Genomic DNA, 22,655 nt, shown 5'->3' with positions numbered 1-22,655 from the left:
GGCCTGAGGGATCTGCTGCACTATTAGTTGGGCTGGGGAACACACCTTGCCAAAATTATATCTGGCTGGTCTGATGGGCTACATTCCACAGTCTGTGGAATGTAGCTGGCTGCGTGATTTGCCTCAATGCATCAATGTAGAAACATAGGTGGCCTGAGAGGTTATTTATTGTTCTGAAATACCCAAATGGCTTTCCTCTCTTGGAAGGCAACTGGTGATGCTACCTTATTAGTTGTGACATTCATTCAGAATGGTGTGAACATCCTTTCAAGTCTACATATTATTTACCATCTTGCTGTTAGTTTCAGCTACACAATCTTGTTTTCCCCTTTTAATGATATTAAGTTAGTGATGCTATTCATTTATATGCATAATTTGTGTAACACATTGTCACTTGCATATAGAGTTGTTTCATAGAGTTAACGTTCAATTTTCTTGACCTACCAAATGGAAGTCAATTTTGGTCTTTAACACCATTGAAGGTCCTGTTTTAGCGGTCATGCACGTTACCGTTAACTTCTTGCCAAGGACACTTAATGTTACCTTTAACATGCATCCGTGTCCTTAATGCCATGTTTAGCTGCAATTAAGATGACTATTCTAGGAAATGTCAAATAGGACCATAATAAGAAGTTTTCTTGTTATTATGCTTATATGTTTTATAAAAGTGACATTTATTTGTAATGCACTCTTATCTTGGTTGCCCAAAACAAACCCTTTGTTAGCTCTTTGCTATGAACAAAAATACTTTTTTTTTTTTTTTTTTTTTTTTTCAAAGTAATATGCTTCATTAATACAAGCTGTTGCTTGATATGTTAGTTTTTGGAATTATTTAAATTTTTTTTTTTTTTTTTCAAAGTAATATGCTTCATTAATACAAGCTGTTGCTTGATATGTTAGTTTTTGGAATTATTTAAATTTTTTTTTTTTTTTTTTCAAAGTAATATGCTTCATTAATACAAGCTGTTGCTTGATATGTTAGTTTTTGGAATTATTTAAAAAAGAAATGACATGCTAAGTTATCCTCCGATTACCAGTCTGTTTATTTTGTCAAGAGTATCCAGATTATGAAAAAACAAAATGTTAAACACGAGTACAAATATTACAGTACATTAAGATTATGGTGAAAATCTTTTTCATGTTCAATGATTTTATTTGATTATTTTTTTCAGATTACAAATGCTCTTGTGGAACCCCTTAATGCGTGACAGTGATGGAATAGAAGTAGAACGAATGAAGTGGTTCAACCTTTTGATTCTTTTTGGTGTTGGTGAGGCTGGAGACGAGGATCCCCAGAAGTTACGGGAAGATCCTGATTGTAGACTTGTATCACATCTTGTAGAAAAAGTAGTGTTGGTCAAACTTAAAGGTAAGTTTTGTTTTACTAAAAATGCAAAGAAAGGCCAGTTTATTATTTCTCAAAATAATATTGGGACCAATGGGAAGGCCTTAAATAATTCCGGCCGTATAATACGAGTGATGGGTTTTTAATGGAACAAGCTGATGCTCATATGTTCTTATTGAATTTTTAAAAGAAAAATAAATCAAACTACTGCAGTTTAATTCAAGTCTATAGTGACACAGGATACCTGTAATGTTCTTTCGTATGTAATTAGAATTTTTTATTACTGAAGGTAACGGATGTGAAGCAATCTAATGGAAGCTATACCAGAGTTAATTTGTATTAGCTTTTGAATGAGGATATGTAAGTACTGTAATTCTCTATTTCATCAGATTTTTCCTCATGAAATATGCATTTTTCTTTCAGAAATTGTTGGTTGTTGGTGGGATCCATTGTCACATGTACAAACTGTAAGATTAGTTAATATGGTAAGACATTACACTAGTGCCTACCCCACGTTAAATCCAAGCTCCAAACAGCTGAGGGAACTAACACATGCCATCATAGCAAAAATTCGAGATGCCATTGATAATGATATATTCATACCCATGTTCCCAAAATCGTAAGTGTTTACTTTCGTTTTAAACAAAGGTGTCTTGTGCAATACAATTAGTATTATATTAATATTTTATTAAATAAAATCATTATATTAATATTATATTTTAAAAGTGGTTATATTCAGACTTTTTTTTTTATTTCTTTATTATTTTTATATCTTGTATTTATCTTGCCAAAAGATACCAGTGTAAGCAAACTTCAAATGCTGTTAACCCTTTTACCCCCAAAGAACGTACTGGTACGTTTCACAAAACTCATCCCTTTACCCCCATGGACGTACCGGTACATTCTTGCAAAAAAATGCTATTTACATTTTTTTTTCGCATATTTTTGATAATTTTTTGGAGAAACTTCAGGCATTTTCCAAGAGAATGAGACCAACCTGACCTCTCTATGACAAAATTAAGGCTGTTAGAGCAATTTAAAAATAATATACTGCAAAATGTGCTTGAAAAAAAATAACCCCTGGGGGTTAAGGGTTGGAAATTTCCAAATAGCCTGGGGGTAAAAGGGTTAAATAATGCAATGTTTTATTGTATCATTTTTATTCTAATAGCCCATTTGATATGTATCATTTTTATTGTAAATCATTATTGTAAATCATTACAGTACAGTATATAGAAATATATATTTTGTGGTTGTGCACTGCAACAGCTAATGAAATTGGTCATTACATCAAAGTCTGGTTATTGTGGATGGTTTCCTAATAGGGGTGTGACAATAGAGAAATGGTATTAATTTTTTATACTTTCTGACATATTTTAAAGTTCTGCAATTTCACTATTTAAAGCAGTGTTTTTATAATACACAAACTAGTTAATAATTTGTTGCCTTCTTTTGTGAGATCATCTCCAGATGGTTATAAGTAGCTTTGAACCTCATTTTGTTGTGCTCCAATCCCAAGATTGAATGAGTGAGTGGGAATTGAACATACCTTCATAGAAATCCAGTTTGGCAAGTATGAAGTGAAGGATGAAAATGTGTACCAGTTTAACGAGGAAGTATGGAAAGCTCAATTTACATTATTCTTTATCTTTTTGTTTTTCATAGGGTATACGACAACAAGAATTCAGGAGTGAGTTTGTTCTTCCAACGTCAATTTTGGGTGGCATGGAAACTTTTGAGTTCGACACTGATGTGGCACAATGTTCTAAGCGACTCCGTTATCCATGAGTTGGCAGTCCGTTCTCTACTTAACCTCTACTTATTGCCAGCCCTAAATTTAGCGTCTGAAATTAATCCATCGGATTCACTGGATAAGTGTAGAAATGTAAGTATATATAGTAATATCCTCTTTATTTTTTTGTACTGTAAATAGCCTCCTCTCAGGCTTTTTTGGGGGGCATCTCAAAGTAGAAATGGGATAAATGGATATCATGGTGAAACAGAATCCAGTATAAAAGGATTTCAATAATTTATATAGTTATGAATATTGATTAAATATGAATAAATCCTGTGAAATATCTAACAATAGTGCCTCATGGGTTTGCAACATATAGGGTGAAGTCTTGTGTCAGTAGACAAAATACTCAAAATTGCCAGCTTGAAAATCCAAGTTGCAACATGGGCCTTCTCAATGTACCAAGGTCTTAGTTGCAACATGGGCCTTCTCAATGTACCAAGGTCTTAATAGTGCTTTATTTGCAAAAGGGTGTGGATCAGAGTGATCATTAAGTACACACAGTACAGTAAATTCTGTATGCACGACCGATAAATGCCTTATTTCATCATCCTCCAGCTCATGCAAAAATACTTGTTTTTGTGTAGCATGCTTGGTATGGCTTTGTCTGCTTTTATACTGGGTGAAAAGGAAATTCAGCCTTTATAAGAAATGTTATCCAAGAGATTAAACTAAATTTAGCTTGCCTTTTTTTTAATTTGATGCCCATCAAAAATGGCATAAAATAAATTCATAGAGATGACATACTGAGATAGATAATGTTGTACAAGGACAATTCAGTATATCAAAATTAGAACTTCCATTCCTGAATTTTTTCCCCATTAGATGATGTTTCCATAATTTTTTCAAAGCAGAATTGGAATAGATTTAAATTCTGGCCTTGCAATTCAGAATTGGAATAGATTGATTTTTTATTCGGGTCTTACAAAATTTGAAGAGTATAATTTTTTTTTTTAACGCTACTACCCATGTTTCTATGTGTACTCAAATTCAAGACAGACAAGGCAATTGAAATAATTTTAATCTAGTTTAAATGATTTCTAACCACCAAAAGGATTATTTTATTCAAAATAACAAAAATTAAAGGTTAACCATAGAAAATGATTCTCAAGAAATAAATATCCAAAAACATGTGCTATAGAGTTCAATTATGCATAAAAAAAGCTATTGTATCTTTCTACTTGTGTTTAGGCAAATTATCAGTCCATTACTTTTTCTTAAGGATTTAATAGATACAGTAGTTGGGAAGGTGAATGACCGAGATGATTCCATTAAGCAAAGGCATAATCAGAAAGGTAAATGAGATTTTCCTGTCATAAGGGAGCCCCTCTATCTATCTCCCAGAAGATAGTTAAAAGTCCAAAATCATAAATATTGTTTGGGTATTGGTGCCTGGTTAATTATGCAGTAGTTCAAGATTGCTTGGTCACATCATTTTAACAGGTGGAATAGTCATGTGTGTATTTCTGCCTTTCACTGGTCTGCGTACGCCTGTTCTTTGAAATGTTTGTTCAACATAACATAGGTTTTAGTTGCCTGCTCCCAAACTTATCATTTCCCCTTGCTTCCTGGCAAGACTATTGGGAATAGCTGCTTTGGAAATTGTGCAATCAGTTGCTGTAGTTGGTGTTTAGATTTTCATAAATATGGCTGTCTTCAAGAGGGTATGATCATACAGTGGCACACCAAATATCTTCAACATGACAGAGATTTCACGAGTAGCAAGATTTAAGTCATTTGACAATTTATGTTTCTCTAAGTTGGGGATTTTTGCTTCTGTTCCAATAAGTTCATAACAACAAGGTTGTAACTGAGGCTGGAATTTCTGACACGCAGATGGTAATCATTATTGGTTCATAAACTTATCAAATGTAGATATTTAACTGTGTGGAAAGAATCAAGATATAAGGTTGCGTTGAAGAAAATCTCATCTCGCACACACGACTAGTAGAGATCATCTGGCTTCAGTGTAATCTCTGGACCTGGAAGTATCAGGTTTCTGTAGGAAAAGGGTTACTTTGAACATGAATCATAAGGTTTATGCATAATTATACTGTGTATATCATTTTTTAGCTTGGACAGTCTCTATACTTGAATGCTATACCAAAATTTGTCTTTTTTTGTCTCCATGTACTTATTGGATTTGGGTCCAGTAAAAATAATGGTAGACAAAATAACCATGAAGTGTTGCTAAGAAATCTACCAAACCTAAAGTGACTTAGTAAGTACAAAAGATCAATAATTCATAGCTGCTTTCGGGAGGTTGTTGATTCTTCCCGGGTGAATACGGTTGTGAAATATGCTTTCATCAGTTTGGCTTTTTCCATATCATTTGCAGAGTCTCGTAACGGGCTAATGATTTTAATAGGTTTTCTATTGTTTACATATGCAAAAAAATTCTTTTGCTGTTTTCTTTTCTAGCTTAAGACACTATCTCTTCATTGATCTTTGGCATTTCTAACTAGTTTGTCTACTTTTGTGTTCAGAAATCACAAACCGATTTGTGTCCAGTTTGTTGAACCATTTGGCCTGTGGAGTTTCTATTTGGTATACATTTTTAGCCCTGTTTTTTTTTTTTGTGTGTGTGTCTGCTTCCCTGTTTTTTCTCATTCTAAATTCTTGGTGTGTTGCTTATGTTTCATCCTATTACTTCATCTGTAGTTTAATTTTTTTATTTTTTTCTTAAATAAGCAATATTTACCTGAAACTTATATTCAATGGTCACTTAATATTTGCCTATACCGAGACACTGGATATTAAATGTTTTGTTATCAGCTCGATCTCAATATATTGATTCTCCTAGTTGGGTTATTGTACTGATGGAAGAATTCATTGTTGATCAAATTCTAGTAGTGTGTCCCTCTGTACATGATGAAGGATTCGTAGTGTACCAGTTTACTGTTGCATTGAAGTCTCCCAAAATGTCTCCCAAAATGACAGCTAGCTTATTGTTCCAATTGCCTATACAGCTCATTCTGTATTTGCGATCATGTGGTGGGCTGTGTATATCACTACCAAGGACATATTGCACTTATCACTTCTTTTTCGGTTTCTAATATGATTTCTAACATACATGGTAAAGCAATCCTTGAAAAACTTCTAACAGGGGATTTTGTATTCTCCAATGAAATCCTTTGTAATATTTCTTGAATCCAGGACTTGGTAATACCTACGACATCTAATTCTTCACTAGCTATCATTGCCCTGAAGTTTTCCATATTGTTTATAATTAACTTTATATAATCAATTGTGCCACTTTAAGGGCGTTTTTTTTTACCATTTATCTCTTGCTATGGCGTTGCTAATTTCCCTGCGATTTACTAGTTTTTAGATTTACTTCTGAATTATCAAAATTTTCTGCTACATTTCCTGTTTTTTCTTGGAGGATTTTCTCAGGGCTGAGCTTGTCTTTTGTCTACTAAGTTCCTCAAGTAAATTAATTTACAGGTTGCGATTAAGTTTGTTTCTGTATACAGTACTCTGTTGCAATAGAAAGTGTCCCAAGGATTTTATAAATGTAACTTTCTGTTGATGGCATATGGACTTCAGCTTTCATTTATCCATATGACCTTACTGATGGTGAAATGGCTAACAAAAAATCTCAGGATAATACCTCTAACAATTCCGAGCTACCAAAATATCTTTGCCCATAAGCATTATGTAGGCAATTGACAAACAAGACTTAATCCCCATATTACACACAGGATACTTTTTTTTTATTCTAAAGTACAACAATAGTCCCAGTGTATTTTTAATGCCTTTGGCATGTTCTTTACCGTGTTAAAAGTTGTAGAGTCAAGAATGACATATGCAATAATAGTAGTTACTAGTTTTCATGACAAGAAGATTGTTGTCATGGGCAACTTTGACTTAGAAACTTTATAAAATATGCAATATTTATGAATTATCAAAAATATACTGTGAAGCAGTTTTAAATTAGAACAAAAATTTGCCATAGCTTGTTGAGCAATCAAACAAATTTCAAATTTTGTTTTTATTTAAACTTAATATCTGCTCTACAGGTAATTAATGCCCTACCTCGCGCTTGGGTAAAAAGTGAAGGGACTCATGTGTTTCTTGGTCGTCTGGAGGACTTTTTGCTGAAGTTGTCCGAGAAATTAGACCCGACCAGTCATTCAGCTGCCATGAAGGAGGTGTGCGATCTTCTAAAATCAATAGGTGCTTTGAAGCAGGCAGAGAAGATAGCTTACAAGTACCTGTAATCATTAAGAGTGTAGCAAAATATGGTAATGTTAAATTATTGTAATAAAAAATTTAAATTGTTTACCCACTTTTGTTCCTATGTGATTTATTTTACCCTTGAACATATACATACCGATATTATTACTTTAAAGTTCTTTGGAAAGCTGAGAAATGTACTATATAATGTACTCTTTAAGAGTAACCACAGTCCTATTATTTTTTGTAGAAAACTTTTTATATCACCTTTACATGGAAATTAAATGTTTCATACACTATGGGTGACTTTTATTCTCCTTATTGCATTTAAAGATTTTAAAAATATCATTTTGATAAATTGGGTCATTTTATCAGTAGACAGTAATCTAAGGTACTGTTTACCAATAATAATTATTGCCAAAAAAAAAAAAAATGAAATAAAATTGCCAGTCGAAATATTTCTCATAAATATGTAGTGATTATATTTATTATTACATAACCAAAAGTTAGTTTTTCCACCCAGAGTATTGCACTGTATGTATAAACAGTAAAAATTAGTCAAACTTTTATAATGTGAGGATAATGAATCCAGTTTTGGAAATACTGTTAAAGTAATATGATATGGGATAATGTGCATACAGAACATGAAGTATACTCATCTGTTTCTGCATGGACTTCTATTTACTCCCCTTCGTGTCTGGAAAAAACTCCTGAATAATATTCAAATGCTTCTATAGTCTACTAGTAGTGGATGTGTCATTTCTCTCTCATCTACCATATCTGTATGTGTCATTTCTCTCTCATCTACCATATCTGTAGAAATAATTTTAAAACATTTTAGACAACAGTCTTAATATTGGGGTACAATATAAGGATTTGAGTGTAAAGAATCCAATCACTAAAAAAACTTAAGCGTTGACTTCTGTTTCCCATTTGTAAGCTAGTAGTATTATTACAAAACTGCTTACAATGATTTAAACCATCCAAATAAGTAAATATAATACAAATACACTAAGTATTGAAATTAATATTTGATATGAACTCATAACATTAATTAGTTACACATTAATGGTCTTGGAATTCCCATTCACTTAGATTTTTTGGCTTCACCAAATAGGTATTGGTAGCCTAATGCAGGCATATGTAGAAATAAGATTTAAAATTTGTATGATGCGGAAGCAATTCAGAGCAGCTTGGAATAAGTTAATAAAGGCCCTTTAGAATTATTTATAACAAAAGATTTAATCATCCAAACATATAGGAGTTAGTTTCTGAATATAAATGTCCACACACTTGTGAACTAAAAATAATCAGAATTACAGAGAAAAATACTTGCCTATAATGTGATCATTCATAACTTCTAAAATCTCGGCAAAAAATTTGAGGTCAACAACATAATTTCTCTTGCGACTCAGAAATAGGAAGCAGCTGTCCATTGTCCTTCGTGCAGCCTCGCTCTGCCTCGTGAACACAACCTCACTGCCCAAACCGGTACTCGTTGAACAGCTTCTATCGATTGCCTGTTGAGTGGCCCTTGGCACCGACCTTTCAGTGGCATCAGGTCATTACCCCTAGAGCAGCCACTCTTCATTGCCCCTTCAGTAACCCTTCTTCATTACCCCTTGGGCAGACACTTCATTGCCCCAAGTTGTCTAAGAAGCAGCATCTCTTCATTGCCCATTAACAGCTCCCTCACCATTGCCCCTAGAGCAGACCCTCTCTCTATTGCCCTTGAGCAGGCATATCTCCACTGCCCCTTGAGTGGTCCTTTCCATTGCCCTTAGGCATCCTATCTACATTGCCACTAGAGCAGACCCTCTCCATTGCCCTTGAGCAGGCCTATCTCCACTGCCACTTGAGTAATCCTTTCCAATCCCTTAGGCATCCTTTCTACATTGCCCACTGAGCAAGCCTCTCCATTGCCTGCTGGATGTAATCTCTTCATTGCCCGTTGGATGTCCTCTCTTCATTGCCAGTTGCTTCTTTGCCCGTTGGACGTCCTCTCTTCATTGCCCATTCCGATGCTTCATTGCCCGTTGGACGTCCTCGCTTCATTGTCCGTTGCTTCATTGCCCGTTGGACGTCCTCGTTTGATTGCCCGTCGCTTCATTGCCCGTTGGACGTCCTCGCTTCATTGCCCGTTGGACGTCCTCGCTTCATTGCCCGTTGGACGTCCTCGCTTCATTGCCCGTTGGACGTCCTCGCTTCATTGCCCGTTGGACGTCCTCGCTTCATTGCCCGTTGGACGTCCTCGCTTCATTGCCCGTTGGACGTCCTCGCTTCATTGCCCGTTGGACGTCCTCGCTTCATTGCCCGTTGGACGTCCTCGCTTCATTGCCCGTTGCTTCATTGCCCGTTGGAAGTCCTCGCTTCATTGCCCGTTCGACGTCCTCGCTTCATTGCCCGTTGGACGTCCTCGCTTCATTGCCCGTTGGACGTCCTCGCTTCATTGCCCGTTGCTTCATTGCCCGTTGGACGTCCTCGCTTCATTGCCCGTTGGACGTCCTCGCTTCATTGCCCTTTGCTTCATTGGACGTCCTCGCTTCATTGCCCGTTGGATGTCCTCGCTTCATTGCCCGTTGGATGTCCTCGCTTCATTGCCCGTTGGATGTCCTCGCTTCATTGCCCTTTGCTTCATTGCCCGTTGGACGTCTTCACTACATTGCCCGTTGGACGTCCTCGCTTCATTGCCCGTTGCGTCATTGCCCGTTGGACGTCCTCGCTTCATTGCCCTTTGCTTCATTGCCCGTTGGAAGTCCTCGCTTCATTGCCCGTTGGAAGTCCTCGCTTCATTGCCCGTTGGAAGTCCTCGCTTCATTGCCCGTTGCCCGTTGGAAGTCCTCGCTTCATTGCCCGTTGCAAGTCCTCGCTTCATTGCCCGTTGCCCGTTGGAAGTCCTCGCTTCATTGCCCGTTGCAAGTCCTCGCTTCATTGCACGTTGCCCGTTGGAAGTCCTCGCTTCATTGCCCGTTGCTTCATTGCTTGTTGGACGTCCTCGCTTCATTGCTTGTTGGACGTCCTCTCTTCATTGCCCGTTGCTTCATTGCTTGTTGGACGTCCTCTCTTCATTGCCCGTTGGACGTCCTCGCTTCATTGCCCGTTGGACGTCCTCGCTTCATTGCCCGTTGCTTCATTGCCCGTTGGACGTCCTCGCTTCATTGCCCGTTGCAAGTCCTCACTTCATTGCCCGTTGCTTAATTACTTGTTGGACGTCCTCGCTTCATTGCCCGTTGCAAGTCCTCGCTTCATTGCCCGTTGCTAAATTTGCCCGTTGGACGTCCTCGCTTCATTGCCCGTTGCTTCATTGCCCGCTTCATTGCCCGTTGGACGTCCTCGCTTCATTGCCCGTTGGACGTCCTCGCTTCATTGCCCGTTGGACGTCCTCGCTTCATTGCCCGTTGGACGTCCTCGCTTCATTGCCCGTTGGACGTCCTCGCTACATTGCCCGTAGGACGTCCTCGCTTCATTGCCCGTCGCTTCATCGCTTCATTGTCCGTTGGACGTCCTCGCCTCATTGCCCGTTGGACGTCCTCGCCTCATTGCCCGTTGGACGTCCTCGCCTCATTGCCCGTTGGACGTCCTCGCCTCATTGCCCGTTGGACGTCCTCGCCTCATTGCCCGTTGGACGTCCTCGCCTCATTGCCCGTTGCTTCATTGCCCGTTGGACGTCCTCGCCTCATTGCTGTTGCTTCATTGCCCGTTGGACGTCCTCGCTTCATTGCCCGTTGGACGTCCTCGCTTCATTGCCCGTTGCTTCATTGCCCGTTGGACGTCCTCGCTACATTGCCCGTTGCTCCATTGCCCGTTGTACGTCCTCGCTTCATTGCCCGTCGCTCCATTGCCCGTTGGACGTCCTCGCATCATTGCCCGTCGCTCCATTGCCCGTTGGACGTCCTCGCTTCATTGCCCGTCGCTCCATTGCCCGTTGGACGTCCTCGCTTCATTGCCCGTCGCTCCATTGCCCGTTGGACGTCCTCGCTTCATTGCCCATCGCTTCATTGTCCGTTGGACGTCCTCGCTTCATTGCCCGTTGGACGTCCTCGCTTCATTGCCCGTTGGACGTCCTCGCTTCATTGCCCGTTGGACGTCCTCGCTTCATTGCCCGTTGGACGTCCTCGCTTCATTGCCCGTTGCTTCATTGCCCGTTGGACGTCCTCGTTTCATTGCCCGTTGCTCCATTGCCCGTTGGACGTCCTCGCTTCATTGCCCGTCGCTTCATCGCTTCATTGCCCGTTGGACGTCCTCGCTTCATTGCCCGTTGGACGTCCTCGCTTCATTGCCCGTTGGACGTCCTCGCCTCATTGCCCGTTGCTTCATTGCCCGTTGGACGTCCTCGCCTCATTGCCCGTTGCTTCATTGCCCGTTGGACGTCCTCGCCTCATTGCCGTTGCTTCATTGCCCGTTGGACGTCCTCGCTTCATTGCCCGTCGCTCCATTGCCCGTTGGCCGTCCCCGCTTCATTGCCCGTCGCTCCATTGCCCGTTGGACGTCCCCGCTTCATTGCCTGTCGCTCCATTGCCCGTTGGACGTCCCCGCTTCATTGCCCGTCGCTCCATTGCCCGTTGGACGTCCCCGCTTCATTGCCCGTCGCTCCATTGCCCGTTGGACGTCCTCGCTTCATTGCCCGTCGCTCCATTGCCCGTTGGACGTCCTCGCTTCATTGCCCGTTGCTTCATTGCCCGTTGGACGTCCTCGCTTCATTGCCCGTTGGACGTCCTCGCTTCATTGCCCGTTGCTTCGTTGCCCGTTGGACGACCTCGCTTCATTGCCCGTTGGACGTCCTCGCTTCATTGCCCGTTGGACGTCCTCGCTTCATCGTCCTCTCTTCATTGCTTTCATCAAATTGCCCCTTGAGCAGGCACTCTCCACTGACCCTTGAGCAGCCTCTCTTCATTTCCCCCTGAACAGCCTCCCTTCGTTGCCCATGGGAATCCTCTCTTCACTGCCCATTGAGCATCCTCTCTTCATTGACTTCATTGCCCCTTGAGCAGCCCTTGGGTATCCCTCTCCATTGACCATTGAGCACATCCTCTTCATTGTTCAAAAGCGGACTCTCATCATTGACCATGAGCAGCCTCTCTCGGGCCAACATTGCCCGCAGCACTGCAACTCCCGAGGAGTGATTGCTAACCGTGTTGTATCTTCTGGATAGCAATTGGTCGTTGTGCCGACTTTCTCTGCCATCATATCCGCCTCCATTTCTCTGGCTAACATTGCTGTGCTGCATCTCTTGGGTCATTATTACCCGCTGCGCTGGATCTGGTCAGGAGCCTTGAGCTGAAAGGAAATATTGAGTGATGAGAAAACTTTAGATGAGAAATCAAGATCAGTAACACCATTAATAAGGAAGTTAATAGATGAACTATGAAGTGATGCATGTCAACCACTTCAATTAAAAACCATTTGCAGCCCGTTTGAACTTAATTCCACAGATACACCTACCACATTGGAAAATTATTCCACAATCTAGTGACAGATGGATTAAAATAGAATAGAGTAGTATTGATCCTTATAATGGTGAAGGCAATAGGGTTAGGATTAACTGCATTCTTAGTACAGTCTGGGGAGATATAGTGTAATGGATGGTCAGAATAATGAAAAATCTTATGCTACAGTAGAACTAACCGATCGCCGCGATTGTATCAAATTATTATTCAGATTATAGATGTGGGATTTGATGGACTGCAAGTTTTTCTCTAACATATTAAAGATGAGAGGCAGCAGCTGAAGACCACATGGAGAACAATACTCAAGACATAGTAGAATTTTTTCTTTTTTTTTTAAATCGAGATTTATCAGTTAAATTCTTTCAAAAGGCTTTCTTACCATACCAATTATTCAGTATTAAAACAAACCAGATAAGTTTTTTTTTTTTTTTTCAAAAAATAAATTTACAAATAAATGTTACTACTAGGATTTTAAAGTTTTATAAACTTTAAGAGACATAGTCAATGAAAAGATCTACATGTTGAGGAACCACATTTCTCGACCTACTTACAATCATCTTTAGTTTTGTTAGACCTAACTTTAGACCCCTTAATTTTCACCTAGCACTAATTTTAGCTAGATCTTTATTGATGGATTCAACAACCACAATTCTACATACAGGGCATGGAATTTCTGCGGAGAGTAACTTTTTTTTCAAGGGTAAACCACAAATGTGTATATAATATTTAAGGTTAAAATGTATAGCTTAAAACATATCAGTCCTTATACAATAAGATGCAAAATTTTTCACAGATTGTATGGCATATCTACTAAGGAGTTGAAATGGACGAATTTATGTATTTTAGCTATGTATACTAGCGCTTGGGTCCGTGGGGGCGATTCAGCGCCTAAGTGCAACCATGACAAAATTAAAATACCCGAAAAAATTGCTATGCTGCTACCCTAATAAATAACACATGCAGGCGTTTCTAGCCCACTGTAGGACAAAAGCTTGGCCAGTTTCCATCACAAAACAGGCAGGCCAGTGGTGATACCGTGACGTGGTGAAAGGGTTTGTGTATGGCCATGATCAGCAAATCTACTAGCCAGGGACACCCATACTAGGTTGGTTTGCTGCGAGCGATCAGACTAAAATCAGGCACCTTCGCCAATCCCTGACATGGAAACCGGCATAAAAAAAGGAATTGGACTTGTCAACAAATACATGAAAAGACATAATAAAATTATCGATAAATACAAATATCTATCACTTGTGAAATGTGGACATTAACACCAACCATGGAAAGAAACACATGCTCTACATAGCCGTCAACTAAGATATCTATCTATGTACGCACTCCCCCAAAAATCTCTTATGACAACTTAGACAAAGTCAAAATGGCTGTACCAATACGCAAACCCTGCAACAAATGATACCATATGCAAATTACCCTAGTATACTCCAGTACAAGAAACATTAAAACAAGTAAAAAAGGAAATGGGGATTGTGGTCTGCCAGAACGGAAACTTCTTCGATCAAAACTAACACGGCTCGCCACTTGTTTAAGAGAGAATATGAATAAAAGCAGATGACACCATGCAAAGCATCATTGAAATAGCGGGCATTAGGGACGTCTGGAGAAGTCAGACAAACCTGATTTTACAAGATGAGCATAATGGCGGGGGATGTTAACCAATGGAGGACCAGTGAGCGAGGTAAAGCATATGTAGCAAGAGGCTGCAGGAACGCTGCAAAGACTAGGAAATGCCTTTTGTGCACAGCGTGAAGTATACTGACGGCGCGAACCCCACTTCAAAGGCACGAAACTCCCCTCAAAGGCATATTTATCTACATTCGGGTAATCCTAAGCGGTACTTCTTCGCTGACTTTAGCAAAACCTAAAAATAGGAAATTTAACCCAAAGGCCTAACGAACAAAGTATTCGCAATCATTACAGATGCATCTCACGTTACCGGTAAAATATGATTAAAGCTACTAAAAACAGTATTAACAGCGCTAATTTATATTACAAAGTATGGAGTAAACAGAACCTTTCTTTCGGTACTGTAGTTCAAGTACAATTTTCTGTTCTAATTATAGAAATCGTAGAAACAATCATAGAAAACGAACAAAATATTAAGGGCAAACATTAAAAACTACTAATTAGTTTTAAATTGATAGAGAGGATGGGAGGTAGTTTATGAGGAATAGTGCGATTAAATCATAAATGTAAAAATCAGAATATTTAATTAGGAATCTCAATTTGTTGCAACGTGCTTCGTAAAAAAAAAGGTGTCATCGCCTGTATCATGAATGCTTACCGTACTTATATTATCAATTTGTAGTCAGCTTATCTGATCCTACCTCACAAAAAGGTTCTGTGTCCTATGTGCCAACTCTCATTCACAAAAGATTGCATTTACAAATGTCGTCAACTAACGCTGAATATCTTCCAAGTGAATAAAGCTTGTAATAAAGTGTGAAGCCCTATGACAATCGGTACCATTAGCAAGGATTCTTAATTATAAATTCTAATAATTTTTACATTTTTAGAGAAAAACTAACGTTCGCTTCGATGATCAGTATGCCTATTTGACGCTATAATCTTTTTAATTCCACACCCAAAGCTTGACCCATTGGATAATATCTTGCCTTTTCTTTCTTAATTTTTTTTTCCATTAACTTAGCATGGATTTAATAGTCAACACTAACTACGCCATGATTCTCCAACCAATAAAGAAGAATCTATTAAAATAAATTCGTGCGTCCTGTAGCGAGTCAAAGGTTTCTCGTGTGAAGCGGGATCAGGAAGGAGTGAGTAAAGAAACTTCTTTTCGTTATTGTTAATAGAATCTGTCAAATGAACCAAGAACTATGTACTCAGTTTCTGTTCTCGTCTCAATTCAATCAAATAAATTAATTTTTAAGCCACCATCCTGGGATAATTAAAAAAAAAAAGTCTATTCTTAAACATGAACAACAACTGTTTTAAATTAAAAATAGTCACCTCTCATTGTGGAAAAGGTTGTGATACAGACTTCGTAATACTGTTAAACATAACCAAGAACTGCTTCGTCCGAGCAGGACACACCAAACAGTGAAAACTCTGAAAAATATTATAAACTTCAGTTTTGGCAGTACACATGTAAACAGAATACAAAAAAAATCGAATTGGAGAGAGAGAGAGAGAGAGAGAGAGAGAGAGAGAGAGAGAGAGAGAGAGAGAGAGAGAGAGAGAGAGAGAGAGAGAGAGAGAGAGAGAGAGAGAGAGAGAGAGATTGCAGGGACAAAATTTACTAGCGCTGCATATGTTTGAATATGCTTTTCCTTCAGCAATATTGTGTCACAAACCATTGAAAGAAAGGCTTACAATTGCAGAAACTATAGATTTTTTTTTAAGTATAGCCCTTGATAAGCAGCAGATCATGCTGAAACCCCTGAACAAAATATGAGCCCTAGTCAAGGAATGCAATTCTAAATAAGGCCAATATAAACAAGGAAAAAAGTGCTTTAGTTTATCTGGCAATGGCTACGGAAAAGAACGGGCAAAACTTACGTTTATCAATTTAATAGGAAAGTAATTAAAATGGCTATCATTTGAAAAAAAATTTCATTAAAAAATTAAATTACACATGAACGTTTGGTAAAAATTACGTGAAATCCAATTCCAGGACTGAGGATGAGAAACAGTATAGTTCAGAATTGTCAAGATTAAAAACATTTCCTGTTCGTACTAGGCGGTATATATATAAGTGTGCTATTTTTATAAGCACACATTGAGTATGTGTTGTTTAAGATGTGTAAAGCTGGATAACGAAGTACATCTTATTAGCTTTAAAAAGTATTTATTGTCTAAAAACAACAGAGTTAAACATCCCCTGGCTGTGGTGAAGGCTGTGTATGGGATACTATCTTCTAATGATATCTGGTGAAAGCCTTTAAGTAAGTCCAAACTGGTAAAATATTTATTCTGACCTAACAAAGACAAAATATCGTCAGTACATGGCACTGGGAATCGATCAGGGATCGTCTCCTCGTTTAGACGACGGAAGTCGACGCAGATACGCCATGTTCGATCTTTTTTCGGTACAACTATTAAAGGAAAATTATAAGGGCTGTTTGATTTCCTAATGACTCCTTCTTCTAGCATTTTACCTACTTCATCATTTATTTCATTCTGGAATTTCATAGGGAGTCTGTACGAGGGTACATAGATAATTTTCTGCTTGTCCTTTAACCTTATTTGATGCTCGATCACATCTGTTTTCCTAAGGATCCATCAGTAGTGGAAAAAACATCATGATATTTAGTTAAAAGTCCAAAAATTTTCTGCTGAATTTCTTCGTCTTAAATGTCTTTATTGATTTTATTTTTAATAGACTGCAAAAGGGATTCATCCGCAACTGATTGAGAGTGATTGATCTCAGCAATGGTAAGAATACGATGTTTATAAACTTCTACATCCAAGATATGTTGATTTTTGTGAATTACTAAAGTGTTATTTAAATGATTACAGACTTCAATATTACATTGTTGATGTGAGCCTACTGTATAAATAGCTTGTGTGACAGACAATCCGTTAGTTTTCAAAGTGTCGGAAAGGATTATTATTTCAGATCCCGGTAATGTTTTCTTTATTTGCACTATTAAATTCGAAGGTATGTTTGGTTCGATAGATTGCGTGCAAGATGATATTACGGGTGAACGAGAATTTTGCTGGGTCGCGTATATTATTTCTTTATTTGCGAGACAAGTTATTGGTTCTTCAACGTACGTTACGGTTACATTTGTCGTCTCCTTTTTATCCAAAACTGATATTAAGGTATTAGAAGACTTATAGAATTTCCCTTTGATATACACGCCGTGCTTGGCAGGGGCTAAGATAATGTTTTGATTTCCCATAGATGGGTATCCTATAATTACAGCTGGATACATATTAATGTTTTTTACAACAACAAATGTATCGGCAAACGTGCGTTTACCGACTTTGAACTGAACATGAGTTATGCCTATGACATTTAATTCATTATTTCCTATACCCGAGAGTCTAATTCCGGATTTTTCAATCGGAAAGTTCGAAAACAACAAATGATGTGTCTTCAAATCCATGATATTACGTGGACTACCAGAGTCAAAAAATAACGTAAAGGATTTGTGTTCTAAATTTACAGCAACGTAAAGGATTTGTGTTCTAAATTTACAGCATATAAGGTTGGTCGTAACTCATTTTGGCTTATTATTGTATGAATTCGTTGCAAATCTACGGGAGCATGCACTGTTTTACTTAATTCGGCCGTGTGTTTCATAGGAAAATCTATTGTCTCACAATTATCTGATAAAACATTAAATTGATTATTCAATACTATTGATGTTGACATGAATGACCTTGACCCAACATCACTCTCTTCCCCTCTGGAGTTAACTATGTGGTATTTGCTTTGCTCTGCACATTCTGAAAATTAGTCTGACCTTGCGAGGTCTGGTTTGACGACCCAGGCTCAGCGATATTCGAAGAAGTGTTTGTTTGCTTTGGACTCTGAACTACATTGACATTTGGTTGTTTCTTCTTATTGTTAAAATGAGGATTTTTCTTTTTATTTCCATATGGAACTGACTGTGGAATTGACTGTGTATTTCTGGGATTCTGTTGTGTCTTACGCGAGTAACATTGACTGTATGAATGAGTTGCACTGTTATGAATTGAGCAGAATTACGTTCTGCAGTGACCTTAAGTGACCTTGACGTTTGCAATTATAACACGTCATTCCCGCTACTTGACTACTAACTACGTTCACTGTTTGTGGCTTTGTTTCATTCTTTGCAAAAACTTGAGTTCACACGGGATCGAGATCTGGACACTCGGACATGTGTTTCTTTATCTGTTTATATACATCCAATTCCGTACTTGCAGGCGTTAACTTCTTAGCAAAACACCGCACTAAAGCTTCAGGCAACATAAGTGTCATGCAAGTTAAATACATTAATCGTAAAAAATCTTTCACGGAGATGTTATCCCTAGTAACCCAAGTGGAATTACCTAAAATGTCCTGATATTCATTAAGCCTATCAGCTATGAGAGCTGCTCTCTCAATAACATTAAGCCGATTCATAGTGGCTTGATTAAGTGTATTTCGTAACGTTAATACTACATCCAAGGCTTCCTCACCCACATAGACCGCGCGTAACCTAACTTTGAAATCATCCCAGGTAACTGCTTCTTGAAATGAAACACCTCTTAAATACGCACTCGCATCCCCCTTAGAAAAATCTATAAAACTTTTAGCTTCTTGTAATTGTACAAAAGGGTCTACGATTTGTTTGGCATTTAAATGGGCATCGACGGATGAAATCCAAGACTCCACATTTTGTGGCAAGAACCCATTGACCCGACCCTGAAAAGGAAGGATGGCTGACCTGGCATTTACAAGCGTCACAATTGGAGGAGGATTAGTCTGGCCTACGCCACTAGGTCCAGGGGTAGGGCTCACAGGGGGAGTCATGACTGCTGTATTTCTTTTCCTATCTCTTCACCCCTTGCAATTCTATCAAAATATCTATATGAATACAGACGTCCACTGCGTAAATGCATATGTATAATAAAATTCCCCAAACAATGTTACTAATCCCAAGACATTTCCCGAGAATTTCTGAAAGAAAAAGGAATTAGCACAAAGAGAGAAAAAATTCTAGATGAGAATTCGGAGTTGAACACAGTTTCCTTTAATGAAAGGAAATAAAAGAATAGCAAATCACTCACCCCAGTAATAATCGACTAATGACTCGTGATAACTAAACTTCACTGCCTAAACTGGAATGAATTCAAAAATTTGTACTTAGCTTATATATGGTTCTGTGTGATGTCGACACATCCTCTCTCTCTCTCTTGATGTTTTGTTAGCGATGTATCGTTCGATTTTCTTGTTGAATGTAGTGCTACCTGGATATGTTTTGCAAACGTTGAACGTCAGTCCTTGGGTTTCCTAGGATGTTGATTGAAGATCCAGTTCATCAGTATGTATTCATAACATTCATTAAATGTTAAATATTTCGATGGACTATATTACTTAGTCAAGATTGTAGATACATGTAGATAACGTTGAGTTCTTGAAGATCTTTCTCTGGTTTTACAGCTTTTATTTTGAAGTCTTGAAGATCTTCCTCTAATTCTTAGAGATTAATATTATAGTTACTTTAAGATCTTTCTCTGATTCGTAGAGTTTAACCGCTGCCACCATTTATAGGTGTGTTACCGCTGCCACCATTTATAGGTGTGTTACCGCTGCCACCATTTATAGGTGTGTTACCGCTGCCACCATTTATAGGTGTGCTACCGCTGCCACCACTTATATGTGTGCTACTTTTATAAGCACACATTGAGTATGTGTTGTTTAAGATGTGTAAAGCTGGATAACGAAGTACATCTTATTAGCTTTAAAAAGTATTTATTGTCTAAAAGCAACAGAGTTAAACATCTCCATCATAGGAGGGAGCTGGTTTGGTCGGATGACCAATTCTGGTGAAGTATAGATATGAACTGATCAAATTATCGATATCACAGATATCGTATGCTTAGTTGATGTAGCAATTTTAACACAATCTCGGAAGACACCTGCATCCGGTGACGTCACAAACTTTTACACACTGATGCATTGGTGTTGACATTTAAGAAAAATGTTACATTGCTGAGGCTGCATTGTGCATCCTGTTTATGATTTTAGTGACTACAGCAAATCCCACGGCTAGCATCTTCATCCAAAATGACATTTCGTCATGTGTTTTAAACATTTAATAATAATTATTTCACTTATTACATATAAACTAGGAAATGAGACTCATGTCAATCTGTTCAACAACAAAGTATTGTCAACTAGTTTGAACTTCTCAAGTTGGGGGATTCAACTACAAAAGTTTGAAAGATCGTTCCACAATCCAGTCACGACTGTAATAAAACTTTAAAATACTATGTAGTATTGAGCTTTATGTAGGAGAATGAAAGACAGCCTTAATTGGATACCTAGCAGTCTTGGAAGACCTGAATGCATGCAAAGGATGGTGAAAAAAAAATCTAAAATAACAAGCTCAAAAAATTATCTGAACGACGGTGAAAGATATCAATATCCAGATAAGAGATGAGGAATTCAATAAATCGCAAGTTTTTGCTCAACAAATCAAGATGAGAGAACAGCTGAAGACCAAAATATATTTAGAGCAACATTCAAATAATGACTCTGCAAAAACAAAAATAAATTCCTGACGAGAGCATCACCAAAATTCTTGATAAGAGTTTCTTTTAATTGCACAAAAATGGCATATACAGTAGATAAGATGGGCCTCGTTAATATAATTTTAAAGCCGTTGTTCACAGATAAAGAGACATTGACTCCTCAACATGCAGATCTTTTCATTGACTATTCTAGACTTACAATCATTCTCGAGTTTTTTTTTTTTTTTTTTTTTTTTTTTTTTTTTTTTTTTTTTTTACCTCATCAGCCATAATTTGCACCATACGTTCATTTTTCCTAGCTTTCTCTTGATGGATTCAGCAACCACTAGTCTACATTCAGGGGATGGAATTTATGCAGAGGGTAGCTTTAGATACATATATAACAATCTTGTTTTCAAAGCCAAACCCAAAACCAAACCCCTACAGAAAAAGTAATAAGCCGAGAGCAATGCATTACAATTTTCCCATAAAAGAAAAGCTTTCCTAATTTCATATATTGCAAGGGCTACAACTTAGTTAATCTACTTCTCACTGAGGTCATTATGATAATATATCACCAATGGATAAAAAAAAAAATAAGGTTAAAAATTTAAAACCGATCCATTTGTTAAAATAGAAGAAAAAAAATCTTATATAGCATAAGAATTGTGTGACCTACATAAATGACTTATACGTAATACCCATTTTTTTTTTTGTAATGTGTAAAATCAAATCTAAGTACATTACCTAGTTTGAAACTTTAAAAAATATATAAAGATATATTAACATGCTTGGTATTCAGAACACATTGTATGGCCTTCAAAGCAAAAAACTCAAAAATCATCCATCTAAAGTGTACTATACGAGGTAAAAGTGAGAACAGGTTGGACAGCAAGATTAAAGAATGGAAAAAGAGCGGGGACAAAGAAAATATAAGGAAAAGAGAGTGGAAATGGTAACGTGAAAGCAAGTGAAGCTAGAGATGATAGAATATTGCAATGGAATTAACGTCCACAGCGCTATGCACGATTATTTACATGGATTCAGTATCAAATAGTTTTTCTTTACTGGGTTTAGCAAACCTGAAATAGAAAATTTACCCAACCTAACGAGCAATAAAGTATTCGTAATGATTATAGCTTTATAACCTTTACCGTAAAACAATATAAAAACCACTTATATTTTACGGTGGTATCTGATATGTTATGAAGATATTAAAATTAAAGACGACCATACGGGATACTAAGTACAATTCACAATTCAAAAAGCGTGTATAATAACTTTTCTTGACGATTCAGTTAATTGTGCATTTTCTGTATTATGCCATTAGATAGCGAGATATGTACATTTTTTGTCATGACAGAAGTAGCGTTTTTATAGAAAACGTAAGTTATTTTAGGGCTATAACTATTGATTTCGAACTTTGAACGTTCTTCTTTGATGTCAATTTCTCATTGGGAGTAATTAAAAAAGTGGATAATAAAATTGAATCTCCAACATCCTTCTTTGGTGTAGATTTCTCATTGGGAGTAGTTTGAAAAACGGATGATAAATAATTCATAAGAATAGTGCGATTCAACTGCAAGTGGTTCACATTATTAGCCTAATTTTTGGGTTTCATTGTAGTGTACCCTGTAATACAATACAAATTTACCAAATTTTAATATCAATCTTATTTTCTTGCACAAGCTTCGTAGAAATACGA

General features: G+C 37.8%; 1 protein-coding gene across 1 annotated transcript in view; it reads left to right on the top strand.

Annotated features, from left to right (window-relative positions):
- Positions 1–7,425, top strand: part of LOC137641479 (PAX3- and PAX7-binding protein 1-like) — a 165,356-nt gene extending 157,931 nt beyond the window's left edge. Inside the window, exons 12-15 of the mRNA XM_068374084.1 lie at positions 1,173–1,369; positions 1,769–1,964; positions 3,011–3,230; positions 7,163–7,425. Coding sequence (XP_068230185.1) covers positions 1,173–1,369; positions 1,769–1,964; positions 3,011–3,230; positions 7,163–7,363 — 814 coding nt within the window. The 3' untranslated portion in view covers positions 7,364–7,425. The remainder of the gene's footprint in view (positions 1–1,172; positions 1,370–1,768; positions 1,965–3,010; positions 3,231–7,162) is intronic.
- Positions 7,426–22,655: the final 15,230 nt, after the last annotated feature.

This window comes from Palaemon carinicauda, chromosome 5, assembly GCF_036898095.1.
Source record: "Palaemon carinicauda isolate YSFRI2023 chromosome 5, ASM3689809v2, whole genome shotgun sequence".
NCBI lineage: Eukaryota > Metazoa > Arthropoda > Malacostraca > Decapoda > Palaemonidae > Palaemon > Palaemon carinicauda.
The sequence above is the reverse complement of the archived record's forward strand: the minus strand, read 5'-3'. Positions and strand labels throughout refer to the sequence as shown.